General features: G+C 32.4%; 1 protein-coding gene across 9 annotated transcripts in view; it reads right to left on the bottom strand.

Moving 5' to 3' along the window:
* LOC109617652 (serine/threonine-protein phosphatase 6 regulatory ankyrin repeat subunit B-like) overlaps positions 1–26,462 on the bottom strand; it is a 343,082-nt gene that overhangs the window by 120,523 nt on the left and 196,097 nt on the right. For 7 of the 9 annotated variants that reach the window (XM_066069376.1, XM_066069380.1, XM_066069374.1 and 4 more), the window contains exons 5-6: positions 26,129–26,349; positions 430–543 (exon numbers count right to left, since the gene is read on the bottom strand). The exons of the other annotated variants lie outside the window; for them this stretch is intronic. In XM_066069376.1, coding sequence (XP_065925448.1) covers positions 430–543; positions 26,129–26,349 — 335 coding nt within the window. The remainder of the gene's footprint in view (positions 1–429; positions 544–26,128; positions 26,350–26,462) is intronic. 9 annotated transcript variants of the gene reach the window in all.

The following is a 26,462-nucleotide window of genomic DNA, read 5'->3' as shown; positions in this document are numbered from 1 at the left end:
CTTTTTTTTTAAAATAAGGCTCAATTTCTCCTCCGTTTATAAAATTGCATATAAAAATGACATTTTCATTTAAGGAAAATGTTATTAATAATTCAAAATACATTATCTAATACAATTTCACACCTTTTACGCTTTAGCGGGATTAAGAACAATGGGTTCAGTACTTATAAGTACTTGTCAGTACTTATCTAAGTTTTTCAGTAACGTCAGTAAAAAAGTGTCAGTACTTCTCTAAGTTTATCAGTACTGTCTGAGTTTGTCAGTACTTTTCTTAGTTTCTCAGTACTGTCAGTAAAAACTTCAGAACTTTGTAAGTTAATCAGTAATGTCAGTACATTGTCAGTAAATGTGTAAGTTTATGGGTAAAAAATGGGAATGTCAATACTAAGACTAAGTAGTTTAATATGATATGTTGCACTAATACAGTACCTTGCTCAATTAATACTGCATTATCACGTTTATCCGTTTGGATAAGTGGTGAAAGTTCTGAGGCTGTCTCTGTATGTTGTTCTTCGTCATCACGTCTTTTCCGGAATTGAATACCTAGATGTTGAAGAAAGCATAACAAATGTATTTACTAAATTTGTTTTTGTTTTCTGTACTCTGTGCACTTATTTCATTGTTTACCATTTTTTCAAGTTTTCCTTTAGTGCTAAGTATATCTGATTAATTTAATTAAACCACTGCTAGGAGAAATGGTTCTGAAGGTTGCGGGTTAAATAGCCGACAAAAACACACAGTCCTAATTTGATTTATAAATAGAAAAAACCCAGTCTTTATTTTTGGGAATGTCGTCCTCACTATCAAATATATTTTGTATTAATAAGAAAATTATCTATACATCACAAGGTAACGTTTTACGTAATTCAAGTATTATTACGTCTTACGAACTAAATAAGACATGAACGATTTATATAACATAAGAACTAAATAGACAAAAAAAAAAAATGATTTATAACAATTTTTTTTAAAAAGTGATGACATTCGTAATTACAAAAAGAAATGATCGCTTTGTTAAATGATAGATCGCTTACTTTTTTTCATAAAAGAATTATTTTGTCGACCTGAATGATTGTTCCGATAATTCTTTGAACAATAATCATTGCAATTCCATAAACATATCAAAATCCTTACTGAGATCGAAAACATGCAACAAGGGAAATAAATATACAAAGGGAGATCATTCGAACTTCTTGCTATAGCTATACAATCTCTATTCTTTACGCTTCGGGACAAGCATACTTATATTCTCCTCCAAAATAATCGTTAGAATTAAACTACAGTCGAAGAAAAATTATTTTATTACGTTAAAACAGTCTTTAAAAGCAGTAAATCATTTTTTTTTTTAAATCAATATATGAATTTTTTTTCGCTGAAGTCTAACTTAGACCGAATTCTTTTCCGCTGATCTAAGTACGACTTCAGCGGAAAAGAATTCATCGTAAAGACGGACATGTCATGTGACACTAAGATTGTATTATATGTTATAACATGTCCAGGCTGCAACGAGTACTATATTGGGGAAACAAGCAATCCACTTCGGGCCCGTGTGCGTGTGCATAAACAACACATAAACACCCCGGGATATCGACAGATACCGTTAAGTGAGCATTTGGACACTTGCGGCAATAAACAGTTTAAAATATTTCCATTTTACAAACTGTTGAGTGACAGTAATGTACAAAGAAGAGAAAAAGAAAAACATTTCATCCGTATTTTTAAACCTAAATTGAACTGTTTGTAATAATAATGTATTGAATTGTATGTTATCTACTATGTTGCAAATTATATTTTTTTTCCGCTAAATCTAGCTATGACGTCATAATACACATTGCCGTTCAACGCTCAAGTTTTTTGACGTTGCGTTACTATGTTACCATTATATAGCTTCTGAAGATTTTAGAATGAAAGCGCTTAAGGACGTTGGATCCTGCGATCAAAAGTCTTAAAGTTTTTTTCTAAAGTATTTTTTAAAAATCTACACACATAGCTTAACCAAAATTCAAAACACAATTTTAGGGTCTATATGCTTATTTTGGCGCTACGGTGTATTTAATATGACCTTTTTGCACTGAAAGTGCAGATTTCACATAAATCTCTTTTCCCTCTATATTTTATTACAAGAATGAACCATGGCACCAAATACAAATGTATAATATTTAAAATGAATAAGATTAAAATTATCATAAAGAAAAATGTTACAATTTCTTCACGCAATTATTATTTTGACCTTTTTGCACTGATAAAACACTATTTTTATTCATTACCAATTCAACATGTAATGAAATAAATTGAAAGTCTCAAAATTTTTCTCAAATTATGATAAACTTGTCAGAAAAATCTTAAAATTTCAGAAAATAAAACAAAAAGTATGGGTCTATTATGTAAAATTTGAGATATGGCATGAAATAAGCTGATTTTAGGCAAAAATTGGATTCATTTTTTCTTGACTTTTATGAAATATAAGTTAAATTTGCCGAAACGTGTCGATAGAAATATTGAAAAATTGTAAAAATATGTTTTCGTAACAAAATGAAGATATCCTAATGCACAAACTACCTGGGAATTTTGTTTGCACTGAAAATAAGGAAGCTAAAGTGACGGTACTCTAAACCAACTGAGTTATGAAAAATGTTCGTTTTCTTCTTAAAAACCTTCCGCCACAAAATATAGTCCCATACTAAACTCTGTAAATATGAACTTTTTCCTTTACTATTTTATTTAAGATAGTTTAATTGGCATTCTACAATTTGACTTTATAAGTAAAATCAATATGCGATGCATACTTTCTAGAATAGAGGTGTCCCAAAATGGCTACCCAAAAATAGAGGAACGAACCTCTTTAAGCTATATTGAACGTTTTTCGTGTTTTCTTATTTAATTTTTAATTTTAATTGTTGTGCCTCTAAAAATGTTATATACAACATTACGTGTAGCGGATGCAACGAATTCTATATAGGAGAAACTGGAACAACCCTACGCACCCGTATTCGTATACACAAACAACACGTCAATCAACCCGAGTACAGAAAAATTAAACTTAGTGAACATCTTGATATTTGTGGCCACGGACAATTTTCAGTATTTCCGTTTTATAAACTTTATACTGACAATGCAATTGAACGAAGGGAAAAAGAAAAACATTTTATAAAGTCACTAAAACCTTCGTTAAATAGTTTGATATATACTGTTTCATCGTCTTTGATTTTGTTTTACTGTATATTACGCTATATAACTTTATTCTATGATTGTTTCCTTCAATAAGCATTATGACGTCATAGTATTATTGTTGACGTTATCACTAGGTAACGTAATTACGTCATAGTTTTAACGACTGTAAAACGTCTGAAGATTTTTAACAATGAAAGCGCTTATGTTTTGCAGTTAGTGTTGCTTTTTTTCTTTTATTATATTTTTACCGGACACGGAGAAAATACTTTTGTGATTTGGATATATACTTACCAGTGACCGAGATGGCGACACGAAAAGAAAAAGAAAACGTAAACAAGAAGGAAACAAATGACTTTTTGTGTGAAATTTTGAAAAGGATTAATTTCATTGAGGAAAAAATGGAGGAATCAAATGTACTGATGAAGAAATTAATCAAGGTATGTGCGAAAGCTCTAGCCCTTTTGCAAGTGATGAAACGCATGTAAAATCCGTTATGACATCTAGCCTTGACGAGGAACAAATATTGTATCAATCTCCAACTGAAATCATTCAACGAGAAGTAAATGAGCTATCCTTGCAAAAAGAAGCTACCAAAATTAAACAGAAAATGAGAGCAGAATGGTGTAACAAGTTGAATTCAAAAAAACAATTATATTGGAAACAAATTAACAATTCTAATGATGCTGAACAGTATGAAAAATGGCTAAATCAAGAAAATGCAACTCTTCCGCGGAAATATAGAATTACAAGCATTCGCGGAGAACCTGAAGAACAAACACAGATTAGAGTCAATGTTGCTGTAGAGAGAGTCAAAGGGGAAATAGAATTACTGCGTATGAGGTCAGGTATTTCTAAACTAAAGGTCGCAAACATTGACGAGCAAATGATAGTCGATTTAAAGACAAAAGCAACAGACAGAGTCTTAGAAATTCTTCTGAGTATGTGGAAATTAGACTGTGAGAAAGAAGAAAAGAAGTCAGTGGACCGTTGGCGGTACAAAGAAATTTAGTTATTGGATTACGTAAGGAAATATGGCAATAATTGCATAAAAGAAAACGCGCCGAAACAAGTCAAGAGAAATGAAAACACAAATAAACAAAAGCCAACATATCAATCAAAACCCAGCAAACTAAGCTATGCTGAAATCACGTCTAAATCTTAAGATGCTCCTGAAGTGTTTGAAAATAATGCGCAAACTAACTTATTTCCATCGCAAATTGGCGATCCTAATAACCGGAGGAATACAAAAAATAACCAACACCATGGGCGAAAATCTCCGTTTGAAAGGAATTCGAATGCCAACAGAAACACATTTTATCAACCACTGATAAGAAAACCAGTAGGAAAAGACAATTTCCGCAAAACAGATATAATGTCCAAAACAATGGGAATTCTTATCATTCATCCGGGAATTTATTAAGGAGGAATGGAACGACCTACATCGGCAGAAAGGCTAATCATTATTTTTTAGGAGGAGGCAAACCAAGCCAAGGCCAAAGGTATCCGAACAACCGATATCTACAAGGACAGAGGACAGGGCGGAAATAGTAGACCCCAAAGTTATTAACCTGTCAAATAGATCATTGAACGAAGCTGAAATAAACTTACTTTCAAAAGGATTAAAATTTACACCAACGCCAAATGAAAGTAATCCTCAGGATTTAACTACAGACATTAAGGAATATACTAGAAAATTAAGACTAGCCGAATATTTCCATAGTGACGACGACGAAGAAAATATAACTGAAACAAGTCTTGTCAAAAACAAAACTAACTTTAATCCTAGAAAGGGAAGAAATGCTCTCCTAGATACAGTTTGTGATACTCTTGAAAGTCTATCAACTGAAAATAACACCCCTAAAAATAAAAGACAACATAATTTATTAAAATCAGAAGAAAATGATATCAAATCGTTGCTCAATGACGATTCGATCGTAATCAAAGAGGCGGACAAAGGAGGAGCAGTAGTAGTTATGGAGGCAAAGTACTACAAAAATAAAATACTGGAGATGCTAAACAACAACGAGTTTTATTGCTAAATAACTGAGAACAATGATAAAAAAACATTCAAAAAGTGAAACGATTACTTAAAGACCACCAGACTTCCTCCAATACAACAACCAAAGAAGCGGATTTTTTAACCGATTTTGATTTCCAGGAAAGTGTTTTTTATGGACTTCCTAAGATACATAAGTCTAAAACAATTACTAATGCCATCAAAATGCAAAATAATGCATATATTACTTGTATCAAACCGGACGATCTCACATTTAGACCTATAGTGGGAGGACCTAACGCTCCAACACAACGACTGAGTCATCTTATGGATATATTTCTAGAACCCTTATGCTCAGAAGTAAAAAGTTATGTTCGAGATGATCTTGATTTTCTGAGATATTTACCAGATAAAGTTAACCAAGATGCAAAGTTGGTCACTATGGATGTAACAAGTTTGTATACAGATCTCGGTATCAATGCCCTCAAATACTGGATCAATAAATATCCACAAAATATCAACAGTCATTTCAGCAGAGAGTTTATCTTAGAGGCAAGCAGTTTAGTCCTTAAAAACAACACATTCTCTTTCAACGGCAAACATTATTTGCAGCTTAAAGGAACGGCTATGGGGACTAAAATGGCCCCTACTTATGCCACCCTCACATTAGGATACTTAGAAGAGAAAATGTATGAAAAAGCTAGACGGCAATTTAACCAGCAAACCGCACAAAATATTAAAAATGGATGGAAAAGATATCTTGATGACTGTTTTATCATCTGGAACGAGAGCGACGCCAACAGTCTTTTTAGACATTGTAAATAATCTGGATCCAAACATCAACTTTACGCTAGATGAAAGTGCGATCTGTATTCCATTTTTGGATGTGCTCATTTCTAAATGCGGGGAAAATATAATCACCGACATGTATTACAAACCAACAGATACCCATCAGTACCTTCATTTCAGTTCTTGCCATCCGGGCCATACTAAACGCGCAATTCCATACAACTTAGCAAGGCGTGTATGTACCATAGTTAACGACAACGAAAAAAGAAATGAACGTTTACATGAGTTGAAAGCAAGCCTGATAAAACAATGTTATCATAGACGATGGTATCAAAAAGGCATTAGCACTGAACAGGGAAAATCTTATTAATCCTCCTGCAAATAACACCTCTGATTTAAAGATATTACCACTCGTAACTACGCATAATCCGAATGATATTAATATCATTCCAGTCGTACGTCAACTTAACAACATTCTACAAACTGATGAAAAAATGTCCAAAGTGCTGAAAAAATACAACTTCATCAACAGTAAAAGACAACCCAGGAATCTCCGAAGGATATTTTGCAAGTCTTCTTTTCAACGTCAATCTTATTCTGTCAGCAAGTGTAACGATCCCCGCTGTGGAACTTGCCAATATATTAAAGTCGGGAAATCGTTCAAGTTCGGGGACAAGAACTTTATTGTTAATGCGAACATGTCTTGTGCCTCTAAAAATGTTATATACAACATTACGTGTAGCGGATGCAACGAATTCTATATAGGAGAAACTGGAACAACCCTACGCACCCGTATTCGTATACACAAACAACACGTCAATCAACCCGAGTACAGAAAAATTAAACTTAGTGAACATCTTGATATTTGTGGCCACGGACAATTTTCAGTATTTCCGTTTTATAAACTTTATACTGACAATGCAATTGAACGAAGGGAAAAAGAAAAACATTTTATAAAGTCACTAAAACCTTCGTTAAATAGTTTGATATAGACTGTTTCATCGTCTTTGATTTTGTTTTACTGTATATTACGCTATATAACTTTATTCTATGATTGTTTCCTTCAATAAGCATTATGACGTCATAGTATTATTGTTGACGTTATCACTAGGTAACGTAATTACGTCATAGTTTTAACGACTGTAAAACGTCTGAAGATTTTTAACAATGAAAGCGCCTATGTTTTGCAGTTAGTGTTGCTTTTTTTCTTTTATTTTATTATAGCATTGAATGATGATTTTTTGAAGTATACACTCTCATAACTGCAGCGGTGTGTGCATACAAATTGAGTAACGCGCGTAAGCGCGTTATGAAAATTTGTATGCACACACCGCTGCAGTTATGAGAGTGTATACTTCAAAAAATCATGATTTAATGCTTATATTTACATTTTTGAACTGCTTGCCTTGTCTGCAAATGTGATTCATATCTTAAAATTCCTATCTTATCCTAAGGGTAAGTTAATATTAATGGAAGAGCGACAGTAACAGCCACAAGCGTGAACTTTGATTTTTACTTGTGACGTTGCAATTTACAGCGTTCAACGTTTGTGACGTCATAATAAAACTCGTCAATTTGACCTTTGACTACTTGTTGCATTTAGAGGCATTTGAAGATCACAGAATTTAATGGAAAAACACAGTAGAATGAAAATATATATATAGATATATATATATATATATATATATATATATATATATATATATATATATATATATATATATATATATATATATACACAACATATACAATTCCTTTAATTGTTCCTACAATCCGTACGCAGCACAGTTAAGGCTGGAATTTTGAGGCGGGGTTTATTTTGATCAACTTTTAACTCATGAACATTCTTTAGATATGTAATTTAACGTAAATAACATATATTAATGGTAGTTGATTAGTTTTTGGATTTAATTTCTGTTTGTTGAAGAGAGTGAAATTAAATATCAAACCCCTCATTTTTGCAATAATAATCATTATTAAGTTTTTTTCAATGAAAACACTAATTGCCGTTTGGTTCCGATCCGCTCCCTTCTCAAGCTTGTATCGATCTGTGACGCGTCAACTATTTTTAGCTGCTAGAAAAATGGCAGGCATGGATTTAAACATGTGAGTTGAGATGTTGTGGATTGATACTTTGCGTGTTGATGTCGAACTATGCAGGATATATAGTAAGTATTGGACAAATCGTATTCCATAAATTAACGCAAACAGTATGATAAAGAATGTAAACACAGTACTTAATGTGTGTTAAAACAACAAAGTGATGTAACGGATCGAGATGTGTTTTCCTACGACCACATGTTGTAAATAATTACGAAGTTTTATTACTTATCAACGCACTAGCATATCATTTTGTTACATAGAGGATACGGTAATATATCGATACTTTTATTGCATATAATTTATTATTTTAAAGAATATTTTAAGATTATTTAAATCCCACTTGTTGAAAACGTCTTGGACAAAATAATGTCGATGGCGATTCATCAGCGTTTTCCCATCAGACATTAGCTTTTTCCTGAATGCACAACCTTCCAGTTCCACATCGATTATTTATCAGCGACACCATACATGTATCAATGTAGATGATAAGTAGTGCCACTGGGATAGACTGTGTTGGAATCTTTACATGGACTGGTATATGATCAATATTTTGTTTATTGCATATGTACCAATTAATTAAAAGAAATCATTTTTACGCTGACAACCTTTGCTTATTGCGTACAAGTTTTTTTTAACACTGAATATGGAACGAAACATACCAATGATGAATTTATTAGTTTGGCCATCAATTACTGTATATGCCGATTTCTGTCAGGGTGATACTTGTTTATTCAAGATGAAGACAATGCATGACCAACTGTATCACTTTCATTATGGAATCATCTCTAACAGATGTAACAACAATTGGGAGGACAGACATGAACATAGTTTTAATTGCGGATGATGTTTTGTACAAGAAATTACAAAAAAATGTCAATCTAATGAGCTGTTGCAGTTTTCTGATTTGCCTCAATTTATTATGTATCATGGCAATTGCTTTACCATAAGAGAATATAAAGTAAGATACGGAAGCATGTCTACAGAAGATGGAATAGATGGTTTAGGTTTGCCACTAGAGTCAAAGTTGAATGCAGTTTTAGTTACTTCTCGGCAAAATGCGTGCATAGTTATTTTTAATTCTGTTTCTTTTGCAATTTAGTTTCATCAGGAGTCTGGTACATATTTTGTCTTCGATTCTCATAGTAGAGGACGAACTGTGTTATCCGGTTTTGTATCTTTACAAGATCTGTGTTCTATTTTTAAGAAACCTTTGTTTGTCATTATGTGGAAATCAAACGCATCAGCAAGTGCAGTATGAAATGTGCTCATTTCAAATTAGTTTTGGAAAAAAAGCGGGAAAGAAATGTGGTTGATTTAGATTATGACTTGAATTCAGATCATTTTGTTGACACTCAGCAGTTAATCAAAATGAGAAGACATTAACAAAAAAAAGCTCTCATCAAGCATAACAGAGTTTTCCTTGGAAAGAAATTCGACAAAATCAGATGCAAATGTCTTAAAGATGAGTTTTCAACAAAAAGTATCTAAAGGTCCAATGTTTGTATGTTCTTGTTGTACTCAGACATGGTTTAGAGATGGTGTGCTTAAGGCAGAACAATGAAGAAAAACAAATTTAGGTTAAACTTGTTTGACTGGTTTAAAAAGTGTCAATGATTTGTCATACATGTCACAGAAATTTAAAGGCAGGGAAAATTCCATCTTTTGCTGTTGTGAATGGTATGGGATTTCCAGAAAAGCCTCCAGATTAAACATAACATAATTGGAAGAAAGATTGATCAGTTCAAGAATACCCTTCATGCAACTTGTTGAAAAAGCTCGTGGAAGGCAGAAGAGTTTACGAGGAAATGTGGTAAATGTATCATCAAGAGAAAACACAGTTTTAAACACAGTGTGTTGCATGAAGCAATTAGACCAAATAAATGTATTTAAGCATTGCAATGGCCCCTAAACAATAGTGTTCTGTTTTAAAATGAAGGTATTTGTCTCAATACTGATTGGTCAATTGAAACTAAACAGACATATTGGCTAGGACTGGGTACAGAAGACAAGACAGACGATGGTTCTGCAGGTACACCTCCACCTGAAGTCACTCAAAATCAATGCAATTCAGATGGATGGACAGAAGATCAACATTTTGAAAAAAGACTCACAGGTAACACAGATACATTGCTACATCCCATTGATGTACGCTCGTTGTGTAAAACAATGTCATTTGCACCAGGTGAAGGACAGATTTCTCTTGGTTTATACCAAGACAAAAATGCCGAGTAGTTATCCTTCCTTGCAATATTTTGTGGTCAAACACGTCCTGGAAATAAAGATTGTCAAACTCCAGTGCATTACAGCCCTGTTTGTAAGTGGGAGTTTAGAAGTGTTGACAGACGAGCTGCATGTTCTGATCCAAACATCTTTTTCAAACTTAAGAAACTTCAGGTTATACAGATCCAAAATAAGATATCACTGGCAATGAGAAAATGTCAAACTGAAGGAAAACGTTACAGTTGGTAATGTTCTTAATCCTGGAGATTTTGACAACATTGTTAGACTAAATGAAGGCTACCGAGCATTGAAAAATTTAAGAGGATTACCTGCTTATTGGGAAAGTGCAAAGAAAGACTTGTTTACTTTGATGAGACAACTGGGCATTCCTACCTGGTGTTGTTCCTTGTCAACAGCCGAGAGTACATGGACAGACTTGCTGAAAATTCTAGGAATTGGATAATGAGATATATTACACTGATGATGATATTGAGAAACCTGGCAGGAAAAATGCAAGTTGATAAAGTCTGATCCAGTGACATGCCCTCGTTATTTTAACCACCGAGTCCAAGTTTTCATATCTGTTGTATTAAAGTCATCGTTGGCTCCACTTGGAAAAATTGAAGATTTGTTTTATCTTATGGAGTTTCTCCTCACATTCACATGTGGATGTGGATAGAGAATGCACCAAAATATGGAATAAATAGCAATCAAGAGATCTCAGATTTTGAAAAAAAGCACTCAATTTGCCAGAAAAATGATGAAATTCCTACCCTGATAAATATTCAGAATCATAGATATGCCAAAACATCCCGAAGGAAAGGAAAGAAAATATGCCGTTTCAATTTTCCTCTTCCTCCCATGTCAAGATCTCAAGTATTAGAACTACTCACAGAATCAGAGAAAGAGGGGTATCGAGTTAATGCAAATGTCTATGAAAGAGCTTGAGCTTTGCTAACTGATTTCAAGATAAATTCGACAGAAATGACATTTTCTGAATTTCTGGAAAAATTAAACCTGACAGGAGAATTTTACATTATTGCAGTTAGATCATCTCTTACGGCTCCCAAGTTATTCCTTAAAAGGAATGTGGCATAAATTCGTTTAAATCCTTACAATAATCTGATAAAGATAAGATATTGAGATGCCAATATAGATGTTCAAGATCTACCAGCTGAAACTTGTTTAGATATTGACGTTGAATATTCAATTCCAGGCTTTAGATTTAATAGGTTTGATGATGAACATAAGATGCAAGAATAAGGACATGCAGAGGAATTGTATTGTATTCTAAGATATACTTTCAACACTTGCAGAGAATATCATTGGGTGTTGATACTGAAGCAGTGCTTGTTTGTTTTTCTTTCTGTGGAAGAATGCAACAACTTGTCATCATTTATGTATCACCTCAAAGAGCAAATAAGACATGCCTTTGCAATATTGTGTGTCACTTGCTTGACATTCTAGATGCTAACAACCCAATTATTGTCATGGGAGATACCAATGTTGACTTGTTCAATCAAACTGCAATAAGGAAACTCCTTGAACAAAGAGAGTTAAGACAATTAATTGTGATTGTTACTACAGATTATGGCAGTTGCTTAGATCATGTATATACAAATATCTTATCATATGATATTATATCTAGTGCAACTTAAGAGTCATATTTTTCTGACGACACCCCAATTGTGACATACTTGTCAAAGCACAACTTTTATTTTATATCTTATGATGTACATTTAAACAGTTCATTTAATGAAGTCATTGACTAATATTAGTGAACACAGGGCGAAAAACAATCTTTAAGCAAGTCCTTAAAGGTGGTTTAAAGGTAGCGTAAAGGTGGCTTAAAGGATATACAATCTTTAAGCCACCTTTAAGTCACCTTTAAGCTGAGCTTATAGGTCCTTAATGTCCAAACTTCTTTAAGTCACCTTTAAGCCATCTTTAAGCCACCTTTAAGCATCTTTAAGTGGCATTTACGCTCCCTTTAAGTTGTCTCTATACCATATTTAAGTTCCCTTTAAGTCAAGTTTGATCAAGGTGAGCAATAAAACTTATATTAAATACAAAAGTTATTTTATAGAGATGGGAGGGGGTCATCCGAGTGATAATATAATTTTCAAGGAAGGAGGGGGGTGTTTCAGGCGGTTTTAATTGTCGCTCCATTAAACACAGATCGCTATCATCACACCGCTCCGATGGACACAGATTGCCGTTATAAAATTCTTTATAATATTTTGGGTGTTTCAAAATTATTGTAGGGGTGAGCGCAGTCTCTGTATCTTAAACTGTGAATAACTCTAATTAAAGTATGTTTGTTTCCTATCATAAACTAATCAGTGATCTCTCTCTCTCTCTCTCTCTCTCTCTCTCTCTCTCTCTCTCTCTCTCAGTTCATCCGGTTGTTAAACAAAATAAAGATAATAAATAAAAAATGCATGATTTAATTTCATAATCGGTTTGATGGTTTGCATTTTTTTTCAATTGTCAATATTTCTAAGTCTAACTCGAGATCTGCTAGATACATGTTAAAGATGAAAAGACCCTCAACTGCCCTTGTTATATCAGACAGGATATTACTTCTTTGCTTGTCTAAACATAGTTTTGTTCGTTTGTGTATATCTAATTAATGTTTATTGTTTGTCCAACTTAAGAGCATGTCTACGAGAGAACAATGCAAATATGGAAAAAAGCTGTGGCTGCAAGTCTCAAGAATGAACAGAATTTTATCATATATTTAAAGGATACCCATCTAGAGTCAGATATATGATGTTTGTTTTTGCACTGGATGTTTCTATTTATAGAAACGGCCAGTACTGCATTCTGGTTAATTTGCCTCTAAAATCCAGAAAAGTTAAGAGAAAAAGTGTCAAATTCAGTAATTGATTACAAAATGTATAAGCAATGTTTGAAAAAAATAAGACTATATTCTTAAAGAGGAAGTTCAAACCTTAAATCGTTGCATATTTATTTTCATATTTCTATTTACACCATGAAGTCCCAAGGGTGTAAATGTTGGCAGGATGCCAATAAATGATAATTATACATTTTTGTCAATTTTTCTGAAAGAATTTCTCAGAAAATGGCGCATTATTTTTAAAAATTTTGAGTTAACAAGAAACTGTCTGATGTATTGTTACAAATATATAAAATCCATCTTTGGACTTCCAAGGACTAAAAAGTAATAAATTAACAAAAACATCCCATTTTCAAATAAAATAAAGATTTGTTGTTTTTTTTTAATTTTATTTTACAAGCGATTTTAATCCACTGAAGTCAAAATTTGTAATTAAACATGAAAGATACACCTTATTTTGCTTTTAATTTATAAAAAAAATTGTTGTTTTCATTGATTCTAATAGAATTCTTATTCATTACATGTGCATTTCATTACTACTGTTAGAATTGTCTCCCCTGTTGCTCTCTTCTGTAGAGAAGGTAAACTATTTAGAATGTTGGTAAAACTATACAAGTTCAAATTCAGGCAAAGTATTGAGAAATGCTGTGAGTGTAACATTAATTTTGTTAATAAATATTATGATATTGAATGATTTTAATTGCACAAAAATTGCCTCATCTTGTTAGTGTTATTCACTATATCACATATTGAAGTTTGATGGAAACTTGTATCTACATGTAGTCTATAAACTGCTATTTTCTGTCCCGATATATTTAAGCAGCACATTTGGACGATTTCGATTTTTAATCAAAATATACAAACCTGTGATAAAAGTGCAATTTAAATAGATGAAAGTGAAATTTTCTAAGATAATATCATTCACAGATTATCATATTTTACTCGAAAAAATCCACAAAACGAGAACTGATTTCTCCTATAAAAGCCTATAAAAAAAATTCTGTGTTTAGAGTAACACTGATGAAAAAATTAGGTTAGGTAGGTAGGGATTTTTTTTTATTTTTTAAGATAAAGTTAAAATTAATTAATTAAAGATAAGATAAAATTATTTTATTTTATTTTATCATATTTTTTTCTGCATGAATCCTTAGAATGTTTGTTTGTGTCACGTTTAAAAACAGATTTTTTAATAGAAATAATAAAAATTCACAATCGGATAAAACAGACATCTAAAAATGGTAGGATCGGGGCATTTTTGTACGTTAGGTCGGGTTACCCTAAACACACAACTTTTCTTTAAGGCCTTACAAAGATTCAATTTATAATGGGGTATGTTGAAATTAGATAGAATGATATATCGTTAAAAATGACAGATGTCATACGGACCCTGTTTGGCATGAGCGTCGCCTAGTCACGGTAAGATTATTCTTTCTATGTTGATATCATTTGGAATTCACTAGGAATGCCTCGTGCAATTTTACATCGTTATCATCGGAATCTGTTGCAAATGACATCACATTTCTGTACGTGTATATTTCATTGACCATCTATAAACCACCCTGCAGATGTTAAGGTTACACTCTTATAAGTATTGATTTTGACTGTTTGAATTAAAGTGAGTAATTGCACCCCTTTTCAATGTGATTCACATTTAAATTTTAAAATCCTAATTAAATTACTTTTATCAAATATAACTATACATGTACGCACTATCATTGCAAGTTTTGATCCGCATGATGGAAGAATTTATAATGTAAGCTATAGTTCATTTCTTCGATCCTTCTTTTTAAATATTTTTTTATGAATCAGACTTTTTTGTAAGTTATAATATTCATTGAATCTAGAAATGACGGGGAGGGGGCCAGCTTTTTTTTTTAGTTCTTGAGAAATCAGAGAATGTATCACAGTAAGTACATCTGAAATAAATAAAAAGCTCTACTCCCTTAGACCTACCTCTCTATTAGCAGTTTATCTCCTCTTGGAAAAATTAAAGTGTGTACCTTTTCTTAAAATTGAAATATAGTTGTAAAGGAAAACAAGTCAAAATTTTTACACTCTCTTATTGTCTTGTGATTAAAAAAATTGAAAAAATAAAATGCTAATAAAATGTGTATCTATATATTATATAATGCTGATAATTACAAATTTTAAGTGTAATTTATAGTGTATTATATTTTTATTAACGATTTTTCAGGTTTGATGTTGGGTCCCTCCACCCCTCAAACAATAAAAGTTAAATCCTTTATACTGTCGGACCAAAATAATTACCAAATCTACCTTATTCTATAATTATTTAATGTGATAGACATTCATTGGCAATGGGTTCCACACAACTTCCACATTTTAAAAAATCGTCTGTTAATTTCAACAAATATATGTTTAATATTTTTTTCCATTGAGGTGATCTTTTTGGTTTTTGTTTGTTTGCTTGTTTTGGGATTTTTTTTTTGTTTTGTTTTGTTGTTTTTTTTTTTGTGGGGGGGGGGGGGGGGGGCTTTGAAATTTGGTCCTACTTCCTGAATTAAAAGATCACTAGTTCAAGTATAAAAAAATGAAAAGATAAATACATGTATCACTATGTTTATCGAATTAGAGAGAGAGAGAAAGAGAGAGAGAGAGAGAGAGAGATTGTCAATCTGTAGTAAACAATATGTAAAATAACACACCAAAAGAGCCCGGCTTTAAAGTTTTGCCCCTGTAATAATTCATTCGTGTATCTACTGGGTACTCTGTCTGTCTTAATGTGTAGCATTGGCAAATAATGGGGTGTGGGGAGTATGTAAGCTTGCTTACTTTTTTCTTTCATTAATAGTGAGATATATAAGATTTTTAAAAAATAGTTAAGTTCACTTCAGCTTACATGTATATTCAAATTCCCATTTTCCCATGATTTCTTGTGTTTTAATTAATGGCATTGATTTAAAAAAAAAAAACCTGAAATGTGTTGAAGCAACCCTTCAGTTCAATAAAATATTGGTTGACTCGCGAATATATCGGGTTTTTTCCCATAATATACTTGTGACAATGTAAAACTAACGCTAAACTACAGATTCTGGAGAGTTTTAAAAGCAGAAAAATGTCCAACTTTAAGACAATATATTTGCAATATTATTGAGAGTCCAAAGACAGATTTTTGATATATTGTAAAGATAAATGTCCTTTTATAACTAAAAACAGATTTAGTGAATTTAAAGTGCCATCTTCTGACTTTTAAGCATTTAAAAAATGTATATTTTTAAAATTTTACAAAAAGTTGGAAGCATGCCAAATTCGTGACCTATTTGCACTTAACAGAAAGAATATTTGGGAATTCTCACAAAATGATTTACACAAGTGTATCTTGTTAGTGTTAACTCTAAATGACTTTTTGAATTTATATATAAACTAAACTCAGAATTCTTAACAATAATTTGGTGAATTATGCAAAATTTTTTCTTAAAAGGGTCAAAATGCTATTTTTAGTAACAGTGCTGCAGAACCAAGTTTAGACTGACCACATCAAAAAAAAATTTGTGGCATATTATTTCATATAAATACAAACTGTTACACACAAAATATGAAGTTGATCAGAGAACCTTGCTCCCACACCTTTTGCATGGTTTTCTCGTAGACATGCTCTTAAGAAAACCCCTGGAACTAACACAGATTATACAAGATATACACAACAGGTGTGTCGTGTGCCCAGGTGCACGTCAGGGTTTCTAAAGGCGTTGAATCTTAGTATGTACGAGTATACGATAAGTCTAGTGAATAAAAGTTAATTTACATTTTAATTCATTTTCAAAGTGCAGTACCCGCAACGTTATGTTTTACAAGATAAACGATAGGATAGGGTTCACGCACGATAGGATAGCATTAACGCACGATAGAACAGTATACACGCACGATATGATATGATTGATACACGATAGGAAAGGATAAACGATGTTCATGGTAAATGTACGATCAATTTAAACGATATTTACGAACAAACTGATAATGGCAGAATTTGAGAGAGAACACGTACAAATAAAGATTGACGTGGAATTTCTTTTTAGTAACAATTGCCGAGTTGTTAATCATCGCTGCATCATTTATAGCAGGTATAAAAATTACAAGTTAATTGTGTTTTTCAACTAAAATTATGAGCTTTAATGATCAATAAATTTTCTATATGAATAGTTCAGCCCGAGATTAAATCACTCGGAAAATAGCGGGTTTAATTATATAAATCAAACTCTTGTATAAAGTAGATATAAAATCTATCATAAGTACATTTCTTTCTGTATAAGAAAATGATGCATTAAAAACGAATTATTACAGACAAGTTAAATAAATATTAACGCAGATACACATTCCGCGTACGATTTGTTAACATTGTTTTCATTACCACACACCCTAGCTGATTGCCGAGAACATTTCAGCCTGTAATCAAATATCACACGGTAAATAACGGGTTCAAAATACAACTCGGGTTTTGATTAAATATAAATTATATCATAAATAGTTTTGTTTCTGTAAAATATGATGCAACAAAATTATATTGCATAAAAGTTAATGTTTACGCAGGTATACACTCTGCGTACGATCTAATATATTCGATATACCGGTAAATATGTTACCTTGTTCCTAACAACTTCGTTTTTCATTTTCAATGTTAACAGATATGATTTACATATAATATTGGTTAATATACTCTAAGACCCTTATTCGTTTGTATTGATATTCTACCTTTACTACTTAGTAACTATTTACTATTATCTCTCACTGGATCGAGCCTTTAATGATAACATGTAAATATAATGGAGTCTACACTAATTTTTTTTTTGTCTTAACTATTTTTTAAATATATATTTAGAAATTTTTATGTTGAATGAAATAACAGTTGACTTTTTCTATCAAAATGAGTGATATTACACCGATTAAGAATGAAATTTGATAATAATCACATAACTGGCCCAATATACACATTACGGCTGAATTTACATATTATAAATATCTCTCAATTGACACTTCTATGGTAACATTGATGAACTATCAATTATATTTTTAGTCTTTTTATTCTCATTGCAATTAGCTTTTATTTTTATCACAAATGATCATGCAGTTGGTGATATTGGAATTGACTTACTGACTTTGCCGATGAAAAATTACAAAAAGAGCTGAAACGCTAATAAAATGAATGAGCGAGGAATGCTGAAATATTGTTAAATAGAGGAGTCGATGCAGGGAATTTATGACTGCATGTAAAGGGATTTGGCCATTTTACCAAATACAGGCATCCGCTTGCACACTCTGAAGCCAATGCAGGCATTGAAAACTCTCTCAAGAGTCAATGCAGGCATTGAACGACCTTCACTCTACAACCAATACATGCATCGAATGGCTCTCTCTCTCTCTCTCTCTCTCTCTCTCTCTCTCTCTCTCTCTTTTGAAGAGCCAATGCAGGCATTGGGCGACTCACACTAGAGCCAATGCAGACATTTAGCGACTCTCACTAGAGCCAATGCAAGCATTGAAAACTCAAAAGTCAATGCAGGCATTGAACGACCTTCACTCTACAACCAATACATGCATCGAATGGCTCTCTCTCTCTCTCTCTCTCTCTGAAGAGACAATGCAAGCATTTGGCGACTGGCACAAGGGCCAATGCAGGCACTGAGCGACTGTCACTAGAGCCAATGCAGGCATTGGACGACTTTCTCAAGAGCCAATGCAGTCATTGGGCGACTTTCTCAAGAGCCAATGCAGGCATTGAGCGACTTTCTCAAGAGCCAATACAGGCATTGAGCGACTCACTAGAGCCAATGCAGGCATTGGGCGACTGTCACAAGAGCAAATGCAGGCATTGGGCAACTTTCTCAAGAGCCATTGCAGGCATTGAGCATTTTTCTCTAGAGCCAATGCAGGCATTGAGCGACTCACTAGAGCCAATGCAGGCATTGGATAAACTTCCTCAATAGCCAATGCAGGCATTGACCGACTCGCACAAGAACCATAGCAGGCTTTGAAGGAATTTCTAGAGACATCCGTTTATCTTGTGAACTATGGTATTTTGTCATTCATGATGTAAATGAATGCATATAATGCCTTATATAAATCAATTGACCGAGTCAAAGGTTTAGGTGTTTTGAACTATTTCTTTACAATAGCGAGTAAACATTTTAGGATTTGATGGCATTTTGAAGGTATGAACAAATGTCTTGTTAATCTTAATGAGCCTATAAATTTAAGCATTACAAAGTCACCTTGTGGTAATGATAAGGGTTACATAATAAAAACATAGAATGAAAATGGTATTGAAAAAAAATACAGACACAGACTGACACTTTAAGAAAAATATATTATGATTTATAAATGGACACGTTTTGTGACAGATGAAAGTAGTATTTCTATTTAAGGATCAGTCCCAATCACTCTCAATTCTCTCTTCAATCCAGGTTCCAATGACTCTCCTGTAAACATAATTAAGATATAATACAGCATATATGTCAAGAGTGATACACATTTACCTACATGTATTTATAAGAATGAAAAGCTGCATATTTTTATCTCTGCTATACTCATCATATGCTCATAATTTGCAATTCTGTTAACTAATTTATGATATTCTCTATTGACCATACCTTTCCCACTAACTGCTAGGTCAGGCTTCCCTGTGTACATTATGAAAAGCGTTTTGAATATTCCTTCAACACTGGCAGCACAGGGATTAGAAGTACATGTATTACCTAAAATGAATACAGACTTTTTCTGATGGCCGTAAAATTTAAAGCATGATTTATTTAAATTTTCTTCAACATTTCTAAACTTTCTGATCAGTGCTTAGTTCCTCATAATAAACTTACCCAGCTTTTTATTGTGGTCACCACTGACTTTCACTACTTCAGAAGGAACCATCAGATCCAACTCCACCGACTTCTAATGTCTTGGAACCCCCCCCCCCCTTTAATAAGGTGCTTTTGATGATCTTCACCAATGTTCCTTATGTAAAGAGCTCCATAGTGACTGCCATTCAGACTAAAACGAAAAAATACAGTGTAGTCTGTTTACTCCAAAACAAACAAATGTTCTTTTGATAATCACGGTCATGAAAAATTCTCCTTGATATAATTACCACTGATATGTGTAAATGTATATAGATTAAAAAAGATATGTTTTAAAAATAAGAGTATCCTCATTGATAACAAAACTCCATTGTTTTCATTGTCAGACTTTATTTTAAAAAAATCCTAACAAGATCCTAAGGTGTGCGTTTCTTGATGTCTTTTATAGATACTTTATTAGCATCCTAGCTGTGACCAAATAAAAAAAAAGAAGAAAAGAATTACGTGTAAAACTTCACCTAGAATTCAAGAAAATAAAATTATGTTATTTGTTGTTGTGAATTGATATCCAAAAACAATAAATTTTAAATAAGCATAAGCATGTATTCCAAACCTTGTATATAATTTAGATGAGGGTATTGCCTGACGTTACCATGACGTGTTATATAGTATATAGAAATATGGGTTTCCCGACGTACATGTTGAATCAAAAGTAGTGTAAGCATTTTTAAAAAAACTTTTTCATGAACGTATTATTTTAATATCTTTGTTTAAATCTCCTGTATATTATTTTTATTTTGCTTCTATAAATTTTAAACATAATTTATTGTGCTCTCTCTCTTTCTCTGGCAATAAACTTACACAGTACTGTAATTAAACGACAGATATAACAGTTATTTATGTTGAAGAACAGTATTATGTACATCAATATTAAAAAAATGTTAATCTTGTAAATTATATGCTGTAATATGATTCGTATATAAGGTTCAGCGTAAGGTCCATTCAAACAAATTCGGACGGCCCGAATATTATTATTTACTGCCATGACTTTATGCTAGGCAACGATATATCTACATTAAACCAATTTCTTAATATGGCAACACTGATTAAATTAACTATCCGTACTTACAATGATCCACATGATGACTTCGGGATCACAATCCACGAACGCATATGTGCTTTTTCACGCAGCTCTTCTGTGCTCGGTATATCCAGACGTTTGAACTTTTGATCCAGTTGAAAGACACGACATACGTAGGTAATTCTGGCAAACTGCATTTTGGCTTCATTTTTGCATTAAAATATTTTCTTTTTCTTCATCTTCGGTTTTCTCAAAATAACTGATGGGAACACATGAACGTGAATTATTAAGTTTTATTACGTCATAGTTTTAGATGTCAGAAAAATCCGCGAAATATTTTTAAATGATACGGAAAGGACACTGTCGGTTAGAACGACGTTTTCGTTATTATTGTAATGACGAATTTAGTCACTTGAATTATTTTTTTCATTTATTGGAAAGAGATAGAGCTACGACAATCGAGTACAGCAGAGGTGTGCACGCAGTGCTGAAGATAAGAAGCTTGATGAATACAAACCTATTATGCCTACAGATGTCCGTTAAACAATATATGGGTAAGAAAATTCAAGATACTTTTATACGTTTTAAATATCAACATTGTGCTGCAAAGAGATTGCGTCTGTAATTTTTTGCAATTGAGAAAAGAGCAACCGTAGAATTGATTGAGAGTATATTTATCTGAGCAAAGATATTTTATGGATCAAACTGGATGTAACGAAAGAGCATAAAAATGTGTCAAGTTTGTTGAAATGAAGATGTTTTTTTTACTAAAGATTATAGCCGTCATATAAACTATACATGTACGTCTTTTATTTTAGGTACACAGAATAGAGGAAAATTTAATCGCTGCTAAGAGGAGGATAACCGGCATTCTAAGTTAATAAATAAAAATATCTTCACTATCAGCCTTTAAGTTATAACGTTATGTCAAACATTATGATCTAATTTGATTGGTGATGGGGGTTGATGACATAAATAAAATCAGTGTCCAAACATAGGTATTCAAACTTTGTATGTACATGAAATAAACAGAAATAATAATTTAGAAAATTCGATTTCCACAGTTGACCGTAATGCCTGCATTGGATGACATCACAGTCGTCCAATGCAGACATTGGATGACTTCATAAAGAGCCAATGCCTGCATTGGTAGACTTCACAGTGGGCCAATGCCTGCATTGGTTGACTTCATAGTGTGTCAATGCCTGCATTGAAAGAGTTCACAGTGGGCCAATGCCTGCATTGGTTGACTTCACAGTGGGCCAATGCCTGCATTGGTTGACTTCATAGTGGGCCAATGCCTGCATTGGTTGACTTCATAGTGTGCCAATGCCTGCATTGAAAGACTTCATAGTGGGCCAATGCCTTCATTGAAATACTTCATAGTGTGCCAATGCCTGCATTGAAAGACTTCATAGTGGGCCAATGCCTGCATTGGTTGACTTCATAGTGTGCCAATGCCTGCATTGAAAGACTTCACAGTGGGCCAATGCCTGCATTGAAATACTTCATAGTGTGTCAATGCCTGCATTGAAAGTCTTCACAGTGGGACAATGCCTGCATTGAAAGACTTCAAAGTGGGCCAATGCCTGCATTTGAAGACTTCAAAGTGGACCAATGCCTGCATTCGATGATTTTCAAGTCGCTCAATACAGGCATCGAGTGCATGCCTCTTCAGTCGCTTAATGCAGGTGTCGAACGACTCTACACTTGTCCAATGTCAGCATTGAGCGACTCCTTAGTCTTCGCTTAATTAATGCAGGCATTCTTGAAGTCTAATGAAATAGCGCTACATGAGTAAATGACAATGCCCATATCTATTTGAAAATGCATCTTTTGATATCTGCATTGCCTCAATGCTAAGTTTTGACTATAAATCCAGTTTTCCAAATAAGAATATTTGGGCCAAAATAAATTGTATTAATTTCCTTTATCACAAAAGTAAGTGACACAGCACTTAATGGTAAAATCAGAATACCGCAATAAAAATCTGCATGTTTTGCTGATTTTTTTAATGCATACCTACTACGTTGTGGTAAATTGCCTTTATCAACACAAAGATATCATAAAATAATAGTTAAGACAAAATAAAAATTAGTGTAGACTTAATTATATGTAGAACCTTTGTCCATTAAAGGTAAACAAGACGGTACAGTTTAGTAATGGCCAATGGTCTTTTTTTTTTTTTTTTTTTTTCTTTCTATGGCATTTGAGCACGTCTTAACTGGCATGATAGAAATATAATTGGCATTTTTATCGTATCAAATATTTATTTTAGAACTATATGTGATATTATTTAAATTTGGACCAAATAATTCGCCATTTTTTTAAAAGTGTTTCATGTAGATTAATTTGTTATGTTTACTTTTAGAAGACTCGCCATAAAAAATTTTCTATGTCTATTTTGCAGTATATGACGTCAAAACTGACGCTATTTTCATGATTGTATCAAAGTCAGTCAAAATTGGCATTTTTCTGATTTTTTTAAATGGAAAATATAGAGCTACTCTTTGAACAAGAACGGACTTTTTGTCACTTACAAGTACTGGAGAGAAACATTTTTGGTGAAAATATTTTATTTGTTCAAGCAATTGCTCAATGATTTCCTAAAGAAAAACTGTTTGATAGCAAGCCGTTTTTAAGCTAAAAATGCGATATTGGCGGTAAAAGGGTAAACTTTATGATGTCGTATTTTTGAGGGGGCCCTATTATATAGTCCTTTCAAAAGTGAGAGCAAATCACATTTTTTTTTCAGTGTTCATACAGACCTTAAAACAGGGATCAGGGCAGGGATACAACGTCTTTTTTTAGAATGCAAAAATAAACAATTTTTAAAAGAATGTGAATCAGGAAAGAAAAAATAAATGTCAGAAAACAACAAAGTACAAAAGGTAAAATAATATTTATTGTTTAAACTTTAGATCAAATTAAACACGCACCGTAAAGCATATTATTCAAAGAATGATTCCTTATTCCAGTAATCATGCTATTAAATAATAAAATAGTCATTGATGGAAAGAATTACACTATATATTACAAAGACAATTAGTAGTGTTGTCAAAGACAACTGGAAAATGAAAATTATAAAATATTACCTATATCAAATTGTGCATTCATCATTTATTTTCAGTATTCGAGTCGTTTAAGTTCTTTTAAAAGGTTGATTTACGTGGACTACACCTTTTTTCTTCATTTAAAAGTTCTTTGAATTGCAAGTAATAAATCTTTGGCACAATCTGTTTGTATGGTGTCAATTAAAAAAAAATAATGAATACTTTGAATTCTTAAATAGCTTTAAGAAACGGAACACCTCGTTAACACATAGCTTGTTGTTTGACTACACAAACGTAGAGAGAGAGCGCGATAGTTCCTTATTCCATATACATGTGATCTGTCTCCCTATTTGATTTTTTTTCTATTTGAAAGATAGTTTAAAAATATAATAATCATAACGTCAAATTAGAACGTATATTGCAGTGTGCATTATTTGTACAGAGGTAATCATCATTGACATATAATAGTTTTTTTGTTTGAATGAAACATGAAATCAAGATGCCTTTGAAAAGTAGAACGTATTTTTAGGAAACATATAGGTTGAAGAAAGCATAACAATTGCATTTACTAAATTTGTTTTTGTTTTCTGTGTTCCGAGCACTTGTTTCATTGTTTACAATTTTATGAAGTTGTGCTTTAGTTCTGAGTATATTTTATTAATTTAATTTAACCATTGCTAGGAAAAATGTTTCCGAAGGTTGCGAGTTAAATAGCTGACAAAATAACACACAATGTCTTAATTTGATTTATAAATAGAGAAAACAAAAATTCTTTTTTGGAAAAAAGTCTTTACTTTTAGAAATCTCCTCCTCACGAACAAACACAATCCGTATTAATAAGGTAATTATCTATACATCACAAGACAACGTCTTAGGTAGTTCATGCGCTATTACGTTTTACGATCTAATTAAGGCATGAACGACGTATTTAACAAAAGAACTAAATAGACAAATATTGATTTATAAAAAAATTATTTTTAAAAAGTGATGACTTCCGTAATCACAAAAAGAAATGATTGCTTTGTAAAATGATAGTTCCCTTACTTTTTTCCATAAAAACATTATTTTGTTGACCTGAGTGATTGTTCTAATGATTCTTTGAACATTATTCATTGAAATTCCATAAACATATCAAAATCCTTACTGAGATCGAAAACATGCAACAAGGGAAATAAATATACAAAGGTAGATCATTCGAACTTTTTGCTATAGCTATACAATCTCTATTCTTCACGTTTAGGGACAAGCATACTTATATTCTCCTCCAAAATAATCGTTAGAATTTAACTACAGTCGAAGAAATATTATTTCATTACTTTATAACAGTCTTTGAAACCAGTGAATAAAATTGAATAGGTTTTTTTTATTGAAATCAATTTTATCTGCACACGTTGCTGCAGTTTCTTAATACCGTTCTCAATCCAAATTACTTACCGATATCAAAAGAAACCATACTATGCGATTTGAAAAAGTTTAATCAACGGTTTGTTTAAATCAATATCTTTTCTATTTAGTAATAAGAAAAACCTACTTTCAGAGTGCTAATAAAATCACTAACCTATGCAAAGATTTCTACCAAAAATACGCCCAATGTGATCCTGAGAAGGCCAACTCGCCGTGTTGTTTTATTTTAATTGATAAAGGGCTTTAAATGGTAAGTAATATAAACAATTTAGAGATTTCTAAACATTCATTAATAAAAAAAAAACAACCTTTGATTTTCTATAATTCGAGTGTGTGTGTATGCAATATTCTCAATATGTATTATATGATTTAGCGAATGGAACATAAAATCTTTAATTAAAAAATAAATAAATTCATGAACTTCACGTAGAATATTCGTCAAAACATGATTTCCTGAAAATATAGTCACAGACTTTGAGTGATATTCATTATGTATGAAAAAAGCTCTCTCCCCCCCCCCCCCCCCCCCGAAATGTTCTATTTTAGCAACGGTCCTAACTTTTACAAACCCGATCACAGTGATCGTCTTATTATCAAAAGCTTGTTTGGATACGGATTATAAAGTAAAGAAAATTCATCTCTTACCTCTCCTATAAATGATACACGCAATACAGAAGAGGGAGATAGAGATAAGTACTCCGTAAAGTATTGGTATCATGGTCACTTCATCATTGATGGCAGGGCCATTCTTTTTAACTGTTTTGTTTACATTTTCTTCTGTGGACGATGTAGTAATGTAATTCCTAGAGACAAGTTCCACATGTATTGATTTCGTAGTTTCTTGAAGTTGAGTTGTTGTGTCGGAACTGTTTAGAAAACAAAGTTAAAGTTTGCTTCGCCCAAAGAAATAAATAAATTCATATATAATGTATTATAATATTTCCTGTAATTAAAAATAAAATGATTAAATATCAGAATA

Source organism: Magallana gigas, chromosome 8 (genome assembly GCF_963853765.1).
Source record: "Magallana gigas chromosome 8, xbMagGiga1.1, whole genome shotgun sequence".
NCBI classification, from domain to species: Eukaryota; Metazoa; Mollusca; class Bivalvia; order Ostreida; family Ostreidae; genus Magallana; species Magallana gigas.
Note: the sequence above shows the minus strand (reverse complement) of the source record. Positions and strands in the feature narration are given on the sequence as shown.